This window comes from Mustela lutreola, chromosome 1 (genome assembly GCF_030435805.1).
Source record: "Mustela lutreola isolate mMusLut2 chromosome 1, mMusLut2.pri, whole genome shotgun sequence".
Classification (NCBI taxonomy): Eukaryota; Metazoa; Chordata; class Mammalia; order Carnivora; family Mustelidae; genus Mustela; species Mustela lutreola.
Window position 1 is genome coordinate 182,826,533 of NC_081290.1, and position 17,743 is coordinate 182,844,275.

Consider the following 17,743-nt stretch of genomic DNA (forward strand, 5'->3'; position numbering starts at 1 on the left):
TTTGTTCAAAAGCATAGCAAAACAAAGGGGCAATGGTGACTTCAAAACAAATTCACGTATCTATCAAAGAATCTGTTCTCAGGCAATAAAGACTTGGATTTTCATTTTTGTTTATAACAACTATGTGAAATACAATACCTGAAAATAGAAAGAGACTATTGATTCCTCTACAAATAGATTACCATGTAAGCTTGTCAGGGCAGGTTGAGGCTATGCCTATACTAGCACCAACACATTTCAGTTGTTCAATGACAGTAAAAACTATGATTCTTTGCCTCACAGGGAACAGAGGCTAGGTTTAAAACAGTGTTTTTGTTGTTGTTGTTGTTGTTAGCTTAAAAATCACAACGTACAGTATGAATTTTCAGAATGCCCACATACTTGACATACTTGATGTTCACAGCTAGATGACCCCACAAATACTAGATGCCATTCTAGAATTGAATATTTTTAAAGAGGTCATCTATTTTTCTTCTTCTTTTTTCTTTTTCTTTTTTTTTTAAGAGAGGGAAAGAGGAGGAAGAAAAGGGAGAGGGGCAAAGGGAAAGGGAGAGAGAGAACCTCAAGCAGGCTCCATGCTTAGTGCGGAACCCGATGCAGGGCTCGATCACACAACCCTGAGACCATGACCTGAGCCAATCAAGAATGCAATGCTTAACTGAGCCACCCAGGTGCCCTAGTAATCTATTTTTTCCTAAATTGACAAACTACATAATAGGTTAAATAATTAATTGCATTAAACTTTAGGTAATGATTTTCTTGATATTGCACCACTTACCTAGTCTTCAAGAGCCCAAAAAACTAAACAAGAATTTTATATGAGCTAAAAACAAACATGAAGTAGCATTTATTTACCCCTCCATTTCCAATTGGGAAAGATAAAGAGGACCCTGGAAGAAGGTGTAAAAGGGAATAAATGTGATTACATTTTAAAAATGGCTGTGTTTTTACTAACAGCAGTTTATTAGGGAAGTATAAGATGAACAGAAGAAAGTCATTAGATCTTGGATTTTCTAAGCTGTCTCTTCTGCAGTTACATTCAGTAATAAAGGCAAAGTCCTATTCTGCCAAGAAGTAAAACAGAGGTCATAATTGAAAATGAGAACCGAATGCCTGTAATTAATTTTTAAAAAATATTTCAATAATGGCAAAATTGCTGGAATATTACCAGGTAATTCCCAAGTTGCTTTCCACTTTGACTCTTCTTTAATCAGTTATATTCATTATGTGTTCAATTCCCTGTGTTCCAAACTTGCTTCGCATATTATGGCTCAGTTATAGCATTTCATATTATATTATTTATCTATCTGCCCATTTCTAAAGAGCAGGGACTGTAACTTCTTTCCAACTTTCTCCAGTCCTTTAACAGTTATTTACTGGAATTCTGCTCTATAGTAAGCATCTCTTTGTATTCCCAAAGCCTAGTACGATGCCCGGTACAAACTATATACTCAGTAAGTGAAGGTGTATGTGAATTTTAAAATCCACTATCCTCCATATCTGTATCACTGTCCCCATACAAACCTTTCAGGGGCTCCACTGGAATGCTGTTATTAAGGAAATGTAAGCATTGCTATGGAACTGGATGGGGAAGAGTCATCCTTGTATACTGCAGACTACGTCTTCTAACATAGTGCTCATTTACCACTTTGAACTACAGGTAAACATTTGACGATTAAAGTTAATTACCTGCCAACAAATGGTGCAGGGACACCTGGATATCAACATGCAAAAGAATGAAGTTGTACTCCTATCTCATACCATATATAAAAATTAACTCAACATGAATCAAAGATCTAAAAGCAAGATCTGAAATTTAAAAAAAATTAGAAAAAAAACCACAGGCAGACCATTTGTGACCTTGGAGTAGGCAGTGGTTTCTTAGATATGACACCAAAAGCACAAGCAACAAAAGAAAAACATATAAATTGGGGACGCCTGGGTGGCTCAGTTGGTTAAGCAGCTGCCTTCAGCTCAGGTCATGATCCCAGCGTCCTGGGATGGAGTCCCACATCAGGCTCCTTGCTCCGCAGGGAGCCTGCTTCTCCCTCTGACTCTGCCTTCCACTCTGTCTGCCTGTGCTCGGTCTCACTCGCTCTCTCTCTGACAAATAAATAAATAAAATCTTTAAAAAAAAAAAAGAAAAACATATAAATTGGACTCAGTCAAGATTAAAAACTTCTATGCTTCAAAGGGTGCTATTAGGAAAGTAAAAAGAAAACCCACAGAATAGAAGAAAATTCCTGTAAATCATCGATCTGATAAAATATTTGTACAGAAAGAATTACTGTTGAATTGTCGCAATTAAATAAAGATAAATAAGCCAGATTTTAAATGGGCAAAGGCTCTGAATGGACAGTTCTCTAAAGAAGACATACAGGTGGCCAATAAGCACAAGAGAAGATGCTCAACATCATTAGCCATCAGGGAAATGCAAACCAAAACCAGGAAATGTGACTTTATACTCATCAGGATGACGATAATAAAAAAGACACAGGAAGTGCCAGCAAAGACGCAGATTGACTCAACTCTCATAAACTGCTAGTGGGAATGTCGAATGGTGCTGTCACTTTGGGACCTAGTTCAGAAGTTCTGCAAATTACTAAACATAGAGTTACATAGGATCCTACATTCCCTCCCAGGTACATAAACAAGAAAAATGAACACATGCCCAGAGAAAAACATGCATGTGAATGTTCACAGCAGCATGATTTATAAGATTTAAAAAGTAGAAAACAAGCCCAATGTCCATCAACTGATGAATGAACAAACACATTGTGGTATATTCAGACAAGGGAGAATTACTTGGCCATAAAAGACACACTGACATGTGTAACAACACTGATGAATCTTGAAAACATTGTGCTTATTAAAAGAAGTCAGTCCCAAAGGACTGCATGTTATTATGGTCCCATTTACATGAAACATTCAGAGTGAACAAGTCTACAGAAACTTAAAGCAGATTAGTGTTTGCCCAGAGTTTGGGGTGATAAGGTGACTGGGACATGATAATGAAGGGGTGTGGCATTTCTTTTTGGGTAATGAAAATATTCTGAAATTGACTGTGACAACAGATGCACAAGTCTCTGAATATACCATGCCATGTGAATTATATCTCAGTAAAGCTGTGAAAAAGAAAAATAAAGAGCTAAATACCAAACTACAAAACCACTGGGTTCCATCCCAGCAAACTGGCTCATAGCCAAGAGTCATAATTTTCTTTATGTGTATAATAATCATTGTGGTACAATACAAGTAAATGAAAATTATTTGCTTTTTGTCCATGATGTTTTTGTATGAATGTGTGTGTGGCTCCCCATTTGAATTCCTCAGAGGTCTGGGTAATATCCCCATCAATCCTCGCCTGTGGCCTAGACTCACCATTTTCACACAGTAAATTTTCAGTAGCAGTGGATTAAGTCAGTGAATTAACACTGCTCATATTTGAGAGTTTAAGGTGGTGATACGAGTGTGCCTATGTAGGAAAACGAAACTGTAGACAGGTAACTGAAGAAAAATATTTTTTGTCTTGTATTTTCAACTCAGAAAACACTGTTTACATAACAACCTGTAGGTAGTCTCTCATTAGAAATTAACTTCATATTAACCAAGAGATACAGTACTATTTTTGGAACCTCTGAATCATTCTGTATCTGGTCATTCCTAATTTTAAGAGATTATAGGAAACGAGTGCCTATCAAATGAAAGGAAAAGCATAAAAGATTTAAGTCAGGTGCACTGCAATTTTTCATACTTTCTTCTGTTACAATCACTTCATGAAGAAAAACATCTAAGCATTTCAGCTGAATTTAAATAAACTGTACTGAAGTCACTTCCAAACATTTAAAATTAGAATAGCATTAAAATGAGGGTTTTGAGGAAAGCTTTTATAGAATTCAATTTTCAAGGCTAGAAAAAAAAATTAATCAAATTTACAAATTAGCTTATTCAAATTTAACCGTTAATCCTTTTGTGGCTAGTCTATACAATTTTGTAAGCAATAAGCTGTTTCTTTCTTGTCTTCCTGAAACATCTGCAGTATTTAATTTGTGGAGACATACTTCAGGGACACTGGCTCTGCAAGGAAACAAGAAAATTAGTTTTAGCCTTGCACCTTCCTTCTGCACCCTATTGTCACAACCAAGTTTCAGCCACCGGGTGAGCTGAAGCTTCTCACTACTGTCACTTTGGTCTGGGATGTGTCTGATCTTCTATTTCCTCACAATCGTCCCATCCAGAATCAATTTGGGCATTTCATTAACACAAATGTCATCACACCAGACTGTACTAGAAGGATATAAATTCTTTTCTGAGATTAAGAAAGAAATATTTTTACTTTTGTCTGTCTTTCTTCTATAAGATAACCGTTTTGAAATAAAACAATAAACACAAGAATCTATGTAACATAGGAGAACGGGCACTGGGCTAGGAGGCCCTGGACCTAAAATCTGCACCCTGGTTCTAGCACTTCACTTCTGAACCCTCTCTGTGAGATGACAGAGCCATCCGACCTAGCTCAAAGAACAGAGTAAGATTATGTGGAAAACAACACAGTAGTGTGACATATGGAGTGAGGCTCTGGAACGCATAAGTACGGACCACAAACAAACACGAGGAGAGCAGACTTGCCCTTATACGTTATGCTTCGTTCCTCTGTCTCCACCTGACCTGCGCAGGCTTCTGGAGTATCACTGTGGGCCTTGAAGTTGGCTGGACTTCCTTCTTTGGCAAAGTGCCCAGTTTCAATGTCTGGTCATGATTCCTTTTCAGCAGCACCCTGGAGTAGACAGGGACAATCACCAATGCCCTGTCCCTAATTATCCCTTACAAGGTGGGGCTTCATAACATTACTCTCATCATGGCCTAGACAAGGCGATGGGATTTACACATCCACGGCACACTCTGCTAAACAGAGGCTCTCTGGCTGCCCTGGTAGCTGCCTACCTGCCTAGCAGCTGAGGGGGTGACTGTAGCAGAGACATCTCTAATGGTTGGGAAGCTCTGCCTTGCAGCACCCTCTCACCTTCCTCATGCAGAGGGGAAGGGTATGATCATCAAACTCAGGAGCCATAAGGGTAAAAACCAATGTATAAAATGGGAATGCAAAACAGGCCCACATCTATCCCGATTCAGATGTAGTCCAACCTAGCAAAGACTACTGCCAAAGCTGAGGTTTCAGAGGGTCAATGTAGGGGTAGAAGAGGAAATACAGATTCTCTCCTAGGTATAAATTAGGATCCAGGTACACAAGGAAAGCAAAAGGCCACAGAGCAGCTGGGTTTTCCACATCTTTGAAATGTGAGCTGATGTGGGTACACACGAGTTCCATTTTCAGTGTCTGCACACAAGTGACCAAACATCCAGAAATAGGTTTTACCTTTCAGTTGTGCCATGTGACAGCTGTCTGTCAAAAAGAGGTCAAGGCTGCTCAGCACGCCACCAACACACAGTGCTGATAGGACTGTTTCTGCTGTTGGTCGGATGTTCCTAATCTAAACTTGTCCTAGATAAAGAAATTCAGACTGAAACAAAATTATAAAATAAACTGGGCTGTGTTGCCTGCAAGCCCCGTTATTGGTGGCTGACAGAAGGCAGTTTCCTCTGCTCCCTTTCAAGCCTCCCACACTGAAGCTAAATTCTCTGTAAGTAAACAAAGGCTAACCCTCACCCCCATCCAAAGCTGCTTCAGAAATGGCTGCCGTTGCCAGTACAAAACTGAGCATCTAGCCTGCGGGCTCTGTGCGCACAGGCCCTGAGATCTCCGACATTTAGGATACCAAGTGGGACAGCAAGCTTTCCCCTCGATGAAACTGTCTTTCAGAGGTAGTGCGCCCCGGCTACCATAAGAAACAGACTGTGCAAACCAAACCACAGACATCTAGACACCTGGTATTCACAGTTTTGGAGGCTGGCAAGTCCAAAGTTAAGGTGGCAGCAGATTCAGTTCTTGGTGAGACCTTTCGCATCTGTAGCCAGCTGCCTGCCAGCTGTATCCTCCTCACATGGGGGATAGAGACAGAAGAGCAAGTAAGCTCTCTGGTCTCTTTTAAGGGCACTAATCTGACCATGGGGATTCTGCCCTCATGACCTCATCTAACCCAGGGCATCAGGACTTCAGCATGAGTTTGCAGAGAGGGCACATTCAGTCCATAACAGAGGTTTTTGCCAAATGCTCTGGGGATGAGAGAGGTACTAGTCATGAAACTCCAATGAATCACAGTAACAAAATACACATACATTTCTTCAAGCACTGTGTATACAAGTGTATGTACGTGTCAGTGCGTATACATAGACATACATAAACTTTGTGTTAGTTATATATCCATTTATTTCTGTGATATTTTAGTTTACAGACCTTATTAGTGGCCATTTAAATTGAAATTTAGTATATTTTCAGCTACTAATACCTTCTAGGAAGGCAAGCTTTATAATCACATATTTTTGTTGAGTTGTTCTAAAGATGTCTTTACTTTGAAAAGAACAGCCACAAGTCCTGGATGGCAAGATAAGAACTTTGAAAAGATTCAGACACCTCAGTTACTGAAGTCTCCTTTACTGTAGGTGCCATCAAGCTGTGTCACCTCTCCCAGTCTACGGAACACTGTGGGGGAGGGGAGGCAGGAACTGCCTTCTGAATATGGTCCACCTTTTGTCCTGCAGACCTTTCCCTGAGTCATAACCTGGGACAATGGCGAAATCAGAGAGACAGATTGTTTCACAGACATCTTCACTTGGAACCAAGAGCAACAAGTGCACTATTTAGTATCTGTGACTTGTGAATTTTCAGTCTCTAAGTTGCAGTTCTCTATTTTAACTATTTTACTTTAAATTGATAATTAATTTTTATACAAATGTGTAAAAATAAGGTTGTCCTTAAGTTTTGTTTTATAAAAAATACAATTTAGGGGTTCCTGGTGGCTCAGTTGTTAAGCGTTTGCCTTCAGCTCTGGTCATGATCCCAGGGTCCTAGGATGGAGCCCCACATTGGGCTCCCTGCTCCACGGAAAGCCTGCTTCTCCTTCTCCCACTCCCCCTGCTTATGTTCCCTCTCTCAGTGTATCTCTCTGTCAAATAAATAAGATTAAAAAAAATTATTCTAACACATGAATGTTAAGAGTCATAAATTAATTTTTCTTTTGCCATGTTAAGACGCACTGTTGTGTTCACATTGTAAGTAAAAATAACTATGGAAACAAGAGTTTTTCCCTACACTCAGGATTCATGACATAAAATGTTTTCTGAATTGAGAGAGTTTCAATGGGGTGTGCCAAACATGTGACTGTCCAGAGAGCACAGAATTCAATGCACCCACATGTAACTTTGAAATACAATTCTGTAAGTTTGTAGAAGATGCTGAGCTTTCTGACAGCAGCCTTTCTGACGTATCAGCCTGGAAAGCAGACCTCGCTAAGGAACTCCAGAAGTATGATGAGTGTCTTATATAAAAGTTCTGAAAATGACAGATACTAAGGCATAAAAGTCACACATTTCCAAGGTAATCAGACCAATTATTGTGTCATTTATTGTCACTATTAGTTAATATTTACTGTGATGATTAATTTTATTGATCAACATGGCTGTCCACAAGGTGCCCAGATTAAACATTTCTAGGTGTGTCTGTGAGGTATTTCTGGATGACATTACCATTTATATCACTGGATTTAATAAGGCAGATGGTCCTCCCCAAAGCGGGTAGGCATCAGTCAATCTCTTGAGTGCCTTCACAGAACAGAGTGGAGGAAGGAGAAATTTGCCCCTTTTTTCCTGCCTCACTGTTGAGCTGGGACATCTCATCTCATCTTTCCTCAGGAAAAGCTGGGGGTGAACTGAATGACCAGCTTTCCTGGGTCTTCAACTTACAGATGACAGATCACAGGACTGTCATTGATCTGTTTCTCTGGAGAACCCTGACTAAGGCAGTTACCTAAAATTTACCTAATGGCAGCTGTGAACCTATCATTCAATGGTAGATGGAGAAAGTAGAGATTCTGCTCTCCAAAGAAGAAAATTACCTCTCAGGAGAAAAACCTCTCAAATGTGCTTTTCTCAGCTGGTTATATGGAATTCAATCCTACTCTCTATTATACCTTATGTTATAAATAGTTGGAAGAAATAGCGTTGGAAGATCTGGTCAAAATTCTAGCTTTACTGTTTATTACATGTGGCCTTCGCAGGGCTCAGTCCCTTTTCTGTAGAAATAACTTAATAATACTTACCTCATATAACTGATGTGTATTATATATAGTTAGGTATTCACTTAAAGAGGCTTTAAAATTTCTTTTTATTATCCTGTAAATTATAAACATTAAATTCTTATTTTTCTATTCAAGTTTCTATCTTATTTGGTATTTATTACCTTCAAGGATGACTACTTTGAAGCACAGTATTATGGACTGATGTCTATGCCCCCCAAATTCATATGCTGAAGGTCTAATTTCCAATGCATGGTATTAGGAGGTGGGGGTCTTTGGGAGGTGATTTAGGTTTGCATGAGGTCATGAGAGTGAGGCCCCTATGATGAGATTAGTGCCTTTATAAGAGAACAGAAGTATCTAGCTCCATCTCTACCTCTCTACCTCTCTCCCTCTCTTCTCCTTTTCCTGCTTCTCCTCCCACTCCCATAGAGACACAGAAAGAAGACACCAACCACAAGCCAAGTGAACCCTCAAGCAGAAACTGATCTGGCTGGCAGCCCCGATCATAGGAATCCACAGCCTCCAGAACTGTAAGACATCAATGTCTGATGTTTAAACCATCCAATTTAGGGCATTCTGTTATGGCAGCCTGAGCTGAATGAGACAGACAGCATCCATTCATTTGCATGTAAATGTTCTCTTATCAAATTCAAAGAAATAAAACTCTTTACTGCTTTACACCTCCTTTCACCTGGTAAAAGATAACTAATTGGCTTCTGTACCTATGAGTGCAGAATATACTTTGTTCTTCTGACCCATAAGAAACAACTTGTGAATTATACAAGATATGGATTATCACCACCATTTTACAGACAAAGAAACAAAGTACACTCACAAGTTTGGGGATCACACCAGTGATAACAGAGGAGATTTCTGATGAATCTAATTCAGATTTTGGTAATTTCAGACTCCTCTGAGACAAAACAAATAATGTACCTGATTTTATCAATTCACTTTGTGAATAACACAAGGAAAGAATCCAGGAAAATATTGGTTTATCCACAGGCATAATATTTTCCCAGTATTCTAGAGTAAAACTAAAGCTTACTCACCAAGATGTTTCATTCAAACCCCAGCATAAGACACACAACATGTGGCCAAAGTTGGCTCTTGGGGGTGATCTACCATGAGCTGCTATAAACAGATTTGGACCCAGAGAATGCAGAAAGACAAGACAGAATGAAGTGTTCAACAACAGCTGCTACATTTTAATGTTGGAGCTATTTTAAAATCCCATTTCTGTGCCTGTAAGTCTTTCTTCCCTATCCCAACAACCATCTTATTCAAGAAATTTTCAACTAGTATGGAGACCAAAGGGTCAGAGTGCTTGAGTATGACACAAATGATCCCTAATCAAAATTACTATAATATGTGCTTCCATTTCATTTTATAAAAATTCTTCTATCCAAATGTGGATATCCTCAAGGATGCATTAACCAGAAGGATTAATCCAGAATTCTCTCCAGCATCATCCAGAAGCATTATCTATATGTTCCTATTATCTTTTAGAACCACATTTTTAGAAATTACTATATAAACCTATTGTATATTATTCTGAAGAGCCTAAGTGACAGAAAATCCTGATTTCTAGAAATAATCAAATCATCTGACTAGCGAATAAATGTGGATGAACCAGGTAGGTGATTCTGTTTCAGGTTAAAATACTAAATGTGGCTACAAAATAAAGAGAATAGCTTCTTAGACAGCCTCTACGCACTGGCTCCTCCAACATATCATGTTCTCTCTTACCACAGGATCTTTGAATAATTGTTCCTACTTCTTGAAATCTTTTTATAGCATCTTGTTTTCACTCATAAAAGAGTAAAGCCTCACTTAGAAGAGGCCTTCCCTGAAACCTTAATGCCAGAGTGGCCTAACTCCATCTCCATGTTTGTTTTTTTAATAATAGTTATCACCATTTATTAATCCTTGTTATTATTGCTTTTGTCTCTTTCTCTCAACCTGTACTGTCCAGTATAGTATCCAAGAGACACGTGTGGCAACTTAAATTTATATTCAAATAAACTATAATGAAGTAAAATTACAGGAAAAAAATGATGAATTGGATTTCATCAAAATTGAGAACTCTGTTCCTTGAAAAACACTGTTAAAAGAATAAAATGAGCAGCCATGTAATGGGAGAAAACATTTGTAAACCATGTATATGATAAAGAACTTGAATCAGAATACATAAATAACTCTCAAAACTCAATAATATAAAAACTAATAATCCAACTAAATTTGGGCAAAATATTTGAATAGGAACTTCACTAAACATAACACATGGACGATAAGCACATAAAAAGATGCTCAACATCACGAGTCATTAGGAAAATGCAAATCAAAGCCACAGTGAAATACCATATTATTCCCTCTAAGATGGCTAGAATCAAAAAGATAACAAGTGTGGGTGAAGATGTGGAGAAATTGGACTCTTATACACTGTTGGTAAGCATGTAAAACCACTTTGGAAAACAACTGGGTAGTTTCTTAAAAAGTTAAATTTACGGCTAAAATAGGACCCAGCCATTCAACCTCTAAGTGTTTACCCAAAAGATATGAAAGCAAAGGTCCATACAAAGACTTATACATGAATGTTCACAGCAACTTTATGTGTAGTAGCCAAAACCTGGAAACAACCCAAATATCCACTAATAGGTGAATGGATAAACAAACTGTGGCTTCTCTGCATGATGGAATACTACTCAGCTATGAAATGAACCACTGATGGATGCAAAAACATGAATGAATCTTAAAATAATTATATTGAATTAAAGATGTTAGAAAAAAATACATAGTATGATTCTATTGATACATAATTCTTGAGAATGCAAAATAATCTACAGTGACAGAAAACAGACGAATGGTTGACTAGGAATGGGGAATAAACCAAGCGATTCGCAAGGGACATAAACTTTGGGAGATTATAAGTATGTTCATTCTCTTGACTGCGATGGTTTCGTAAGTGTATACATGTGCCAAAGCTTACAGATTTCTAGACCTCAAATATATACAGTTTCCTGCATGTCAATTATACCTCAGTGGAGCTGTTCAAAATGTTTTTGTTTCTCACTTATACAGCCACATGACAAGGGCTCAACAGCCACATGTAGCTAGTGGTTATCAGACTGGACATTGTAGATAAAGAGCAGTACTATCAGCACAGAAAGTTCTAGTAAGCAGCAATGCTCTAAACTAGGGTGTAGGCAAACTATATGCCAGGGACCACACTGCCTATTTTTCTAAATCCAGTTTTACTGGAACACAGTTATGCCCGCCATTTACATACTGTCAGTGGTTGGTACAGCTATTAGGGCAAAGTAGGTAGTTGCAATAGAGACCTTATGGTCTACAAACCTAGATTATTTACTATCTGGCCCTTTTGCTGATTCTGGTCTAAATCAAACACTCTGAACACAGACTATATCTGTCCTGTTCACTGCTATATAACCAAACCAGTGTTTATTGAGTACCTCACATATGCACTGTCTTAAGCACTAGAGAGGCAGCCTTCAACAATACAGAAGATAAGATCCCAATTCTCACGGTTTTCACAATCTGCCAAAGGGTTCAGCTCACATGAGAAGTAAATAAAAAAAAGAGGCAAGGATGAATGCTAAGATGAAAATAAAACAGAGGTATGGAGCATGACTGAGGGCAGCAACTTCCACTTCGGTAGTCAGGACAGCCCTCTGAGAGGACCAGACATCTGAACATGAGTGAGACAACACTGCAAAGACCTGTGGCAGAAGCCAAGGGAAGAGCAACACCCAAGGCCTCAGAATAGGAGTGAATCAGAAGACCCAAGGCCCATGTGGCTGGAGAATACACAAGGTGGAAAAGGTAGATAAGATGGGAGAAATAGAGAAGGCTAAGAAAAGGCATCTGAATTTTATCTAAGTATGACAGAAAGTCACTATAGGATTTTAAGGAAGACAGCAATATGATCAGTTTACATTTTTACAGATCACTCTGGTGCTGCTAAGTGGAAACTGGGCCAGGGAAGAGCAAGAAAAGTGTTAGCAAGTTAGGGAGTTTCTGGAAAGTTACAAGTGAGAGATGGTGGTGGGCTGGCTTAGGTTACAGTGGCAGCAGTAGAGAGGAAGTGGAGAAATTAAAGTTATGTTGTGAATAGTTGACCGGCCTTTCTGACGGTTGTGGTAGAGTGAAGAAATGAAGGAGTCAAAAATGAATCCCAGATTTTAGCTTGAACAAGTGGAACAACAGTATGAACCACAAATATGGGAGAAACTACTAACAGTAAGAGCTAATACTTACTGAGTGCATATTATATGTCGGTATTCACTCAATTTCACATTTAGTACTCCCAACAATCTTGAATAGATAGGTACTACTATTACATTCATTTTAGAAATAGGAAACTGAAGGTTAAGGTTATGGTCAGAAAAATAGGACCAACACAGTGAAGATTTGAACATGGGTCATTGCACTCCAAATTTCACCACATTGCATGCAATTGCCTCTTTAACAGTAATTTCTGGGAATATGAACTACAGTAGAGGCAATGGTGGTACCACTGGATTAACAGTCTCTCAGCATGACTAGCTTGAAAGATGCTACTGTTTTGCTTTTTTTTTTTTTAAATTAAGGATCACCTTGTTTCATAGAATGAAAGAAGTAATGGTCATCTATATACTTTTCAAAGCACTTTCTGCAGCATTATCCCTCTGATTCCCATTTTACAAATGAGGAAACTGAAACAGGTCAAGTGATTTCCTCAAGATCATCAAGATAGTAATAGAACTAGAACTAAAAGCCAGATGAACTGACTCCATATAGTGAACTGGCCAATAAACTTGTCTTTAAAAATTCAGATCATTCAGAAAAAAAAAAAAAAAACAACCACGTTTTATATCACTACCAAAATACATATATGAAACAGAGAAAAAGAAGTAATACAAAATTGTTCTCACTATTACTCATTTGCTAGGATTTATTTTTCTATTTAATTTTTTTATAATTTTGATTGTAACTGGCAATTTAAACAACATTGATCTATACCTTGGTAATTAACACTATAACATACAGTACAATCACACAATAGACTTTTTAAGAAATAAGTCTCATGACTCAGTAAAACTACCAAACACCAAAAGGGCAAAACAGAACATAAAGATGAGTCTGTTGAGTATTTGGCTTACCTGAAGACTAGTGTCCGTAAAAGTGTAAATGGCAATGATTCCATGAACTACAGTTTGGAAATATTTTTTATTATAATTACTTTCTATTCCTAATATGGAGGTCTGAAATCAAGGCATGCCTGCTAATATTTAAAATGAGAGAGATGCACTTTTATCTAAAAAAATATTAAAAGAAAGCAGTTCTTCAACCTCGTCTTTGCCCCAAAGGTAGTAAAAAGCTACAGAATGCCCAGATTGGCAAAATCTATTTCCTTTGAAAAGAAAGAAAGAAAGAGATAAAGAGAAGGGAAAGAAGGAAGGAGGGAAAGAAGAGAGGGAGGAAGGAAGGAAAAGACTTGATAATGTGACAGCCCATTAAGATGTATAATGAAGGACAGCATCTTAAGGACAATGGCTTAAGATGGGAGGCAATCTTTCATTTATTGGACAAGTACTACTTGATAAATGATCAAGCTACTCAAATGTCCTTTGCCAGCATGCTTAATTTCCTTTAGTAAGAGAACTGCCCAGGAATATCAATCTTTGATTTTTCCCAATTCCTTAAGTTTACAGGAATAGAAAAATGCTTTCAAGTCTGTGTCAATTACTCTGAACATTCATTTACCTTCCCGAATGTGGCACTAGCTGGATGAATTCTCTCTCTCTCGCTTGCTCGCACACACACACACACACACACACAGAGCTATCCCTGCATCTCATCTCAGAAGGGAAAAAGCGACAAGGACACACCACAGCCTCAATACATCAATGGCCGGCCAGCACTTCAGTCCATCTATCACCAAGTGCACGGGCACCCCTAGGTGGCCCCGCGACAGGGTCAAGATCCCGTGGAGCGCCCATTCCCTTCTGTACTCCAAGCACCATCTCACCTCTCCTCAAATGACCTCTCGCCAACCCAGGATCCTGGTGCGCAGAAGCATGAAAGGCTGTGAGGTCTGGACCATCATCAGGTTCTCATGACACAAACGCGGCGCCTCCAGACATTTCTTAGGGAAGAGTTCGGTGATCCCTCTAATCCCAATTTGTTTCCAGTGAAACTGGAGGGGCACCACCAGGATATAGGGCAAAAAAAAAAGGGGGGGCCAAATAGCAGAAGGTCAGGGGGTGGGTGGGTGAATGGGTGGAGGAGGAGTGGACACGGCCAGAAAGCCCCAAATGCCGCCGGCAGACAGCAGGACTGCAGAGGCCGGCGGCTCTCGGCCACGTGCACTGGCCCAGGGGACCCTTTCCAAGACGCCCGGCCCGGTCCGCACCAGCACGCCGCACCGCGGCCGTGTGCACCCGGACGGAACGCTACAAGTTGTCGCCAGCGTCCCCGCTCCCGGCTCTGACAGGTCACGCTCGGCGCCCCATGCCCCACGCCCGGGCCCCTCTCCGACCCCGCCGCGGCCTGGGTGGACCAGGGGACCCCGCAGGGCGAAGGCTCCTGTGCCCGGCCCCCGCGACCCTCCACCGCAGTCCACGGCCCCGCCCAGCCCGGTTCCAGCTCCACCAAACCTCCGTGCCCCTGCGGGATGGACCGTGAGCATCCCGAGCACACCTGCGAGGCTGACCGCCACCTCCTAGCCCCCGGAGTCGTGGCGGAAGCGCCCAGTCGGCGCAGGAACCTCCCCCGCCCCACCCCACCAGAAAAAAAACCGCGGAGCGGCCGCGCCTCAGCGTCCAGGTGAGAGGCCGAGCGCCGCAGCCCGCCCGCCTACCTTCCTCAGCGCGGGGTGCCCGTCCCGGCCGACGCCACGGGCCCTGACGACTGGGAGGTGACCCTGTCCGCAGACGGTGAGCACCCGGGGGTCCTCGGGGGAGGGGGTGCCGGGGAAAGGCGAGGCCCCAGTGTCCGCCCGCGCGCCCCGACTGAAGGAGGAGCCCGGCCGCGGGTCCCGCGGCGGATGAAGACAGGGAGAGGGAGCCTGTGCGGGCCGCTCCGAGAGCGTTTGCAACTCTGGACGCGAAACCCGGGGGTCTCGGGGTGACTTGGGGGACCGCGGCGCCGTAAGGGCGGGGAAGGCGGGAACGTCCCAGAACTCGCCTGCGGGCCGCGAGCCTCGAGCGTTAATTCCCGAGGCAGCCGGCTCGTGCGCGGCGGTGGCGGCGCGGAGGGCGCGCGCGGGGAGTGGGGCGGCTGCGGCGGGCGCAGGGCGCCGCTCAACGTCCTCACCTTTTTGGTGCCGGGGCCTCCCGCGATCCGAGACACGCCTGTCAAAGAAGAGGAGCGCCCCGGCTGCCCCCCTAGAGTCTCCTGCTGGGGGGACATCGCTTCCATGAAGAAGACTTTCCCTCAAATCCCAGCCCAGGAGGAGGCTACGCGGTCATGTCCGCGGGACGCCTGCCGGCGGGGCGAGGACGCGTGGGCCCGAGGCGGCTGTCGCGCTCAGGCAGGGAGCCGGGCTGCCGGCGCGCCTCCCGTCGGGGCCATGCACCGCAGCTGTGCTCGGCACCGCGGGCTGCAGGCGATTGCGGCGGCGACTGCCCGTCCGCGCCTCGGCCCGCCCCGCCTCGGGCCCGCCCCCTCCGCGCCGGGCGCCCCGCGCCGGGACCCGCCCCCGGCCGCCGTCCTCGGGCCGCGGCGCTCCTAGCGGTTTCCTCGGACTGCGGCGCGCAGGGCCCGCCGTATTTCTCTGCTTGCAGAGATCTGCTGGGGAACAGGCGACCGACTGACCTTGCCAGCCTGCGACTCCGGGCAGGCAGGCCCAGCCCGCAGGAGCTCACCGGCCCGTGTCACGAACGGGGGCCTCTAGGGCATGGTCGCGCGCCTCTCCAGCCGCCCAGCCCACGCGCACCCGGCCCCATCCCTGCCAGCGCTGCGCCCGCGGGGGACGGCGACGCGGCAGCGCGTGCGGCGGCGCAGTCGCGGCGACCTCAGCCGGAACCGGGTAGTTGCGGTGATTCCTGCCTCGCTTTCAGTGGACTGCAGAGGGGTCCCGCCGACCCCGGACCGCGTTCCCACTCCCCACCCCCGGCCCCTCAGCCCCCACTCCCGAGGTCTCGGGTTGGAGCTGCACATCGCAGGGTGCCGCGGCTGTGCACATTGGGAAGCCCCCAGCACCGCCTGACCTCTTGAGCAATCCTGAACGTTAGCGTGTTGGGGTAGCCCTCCTTGGCTTCTGCAGCCGCAGGTCAGCAGCCTCGGCACAATTTGCACCAGCAGTTTCCGCTGTCTGCGGCTGCAAAGACACGGGCATTCCAAACGTCAAAGAGCAATTAAGGAAAATGCAGGCAAGAGAGAGGACCCTGAAATTTGGCTTTGCCATTGAGAAGGCTACAATATGTGGAAGTGTTTATCAGATATCTGCACCGAGAGCATAACTTCCTGACAGCCCAAATAGTGGCAAATTTTTTTAAAGCCAGAGAATAATCAGAGGGAGGGGATTTGGAGCCAACCCCGGGCGAGTCGAGGGTTGCACTTTGCAGGACCGACTGACTGGTGCGGATGATTCGGTAGGTGGCATTCTTCCCTTGGAGTCAGGACTACATGAAGGGTGGATTAGCGAGGAAGGACACACCATTCCATGATACTATGTTGTTGAAGGAGGTTTGTTTGTTTTTGTGATTTTTCTTTTTTTAATTGAGGTTCCTGTGGGGTTGGGCTGTTATCAAGACAGGTTGTAGAAGAATAGGGCTCTGGCTGGCTCTGTTCCAAGCAGGGGATGCTATCCAAAACACACACACACACACACACACACACACACACACATTTACATACACCCCACCCCCAAACACTGGCATTGTTTATTGTGGAAGTAATGGGGAGAAAATGTCTCAGCCCATTTTAAGCCTTGTCCATATCACATTGTTCAAAACAAACTTACATAGGCTGTAAAAATCTTGGTTTATATAATATATATACACACATTTATAAATTGTTTATATATATATATATATGTATATATATATATATGGGTGCACAGATGCAATTTTTCAGGGGTAGCTCTCTTTCTGAAGCTTAGACCCATGTGTCATGAGAGGACTTTGTATCCACTATAGAGTTTACCAAGGATTTTGTACTGCAGACAGCTTTGCAGTTCCTTTCATCTGTGCTGAAATCATGGTATTATTATGTTTCCTATCATGAATGGACAATCCCAGTTTCCTTACACTGGTTCATTTTTTAAATTTCAATAATACTTATCTCCTTTTAATATTTCATGTAATTAACTTATTATCTTTAGTGTTTATTATCTGCCTATCTTCCAGTGGTCAGAAATCTTTTTGTTATTGTTGTTTACTGTTGTATCTCAGGTGTCTAGAGCAGTGTCTGGCACAATAAATGTTGATTAAATGAATGAACGAGACACAAAAAGGATATGAGATTAGTCCAGAAGGGCCAGGCTTGGATTGTTATTTTATGCTGAGAGTCTTGTGGATTATCAGGTGTTTCTTTCTGAGATG

At 42.8% G+C, this 17,743-nt stretch overlaps 1 protein-coding gene across 4 annotated transcripts in view; it reads right to left on the reverse strand.

The window, feature by feature from the left end:
* Window positions 1–16,189, reverse strand: part of ARHGAP20 (Rho GTPase activating protein 20) — a 130,300-nt gene extending 114,111 nt beyond the window's left edge. The window contains exon 1 of one of the 4 annotated variants that reach the window (XM_059179980.1): window positions 16,014–16,189. Coding sequence is in view for 1 of the 4 variants with exons in the window: in XM_059179966.1 (XP_059035949.1) it covers window positions 15,513–15,617 (105 nt within the window). In the remaining 3 variants the exon portion in view is untranslated. Of the gene's footprint in view, window positions 1–14,226; window positions 14,361–15,057; window positions 15,148–15,512; window positions 15,819–16,013 lie in introns of those variants that run through there. The other 3 variants (XM_059179966.1, XM_059179989.1, XM_059179973.1) reach the window with 3 other exon arrangements.
* Between the last annotated feature and the right edge of the window lie 1,554 nt (window positions 16,190–17,743).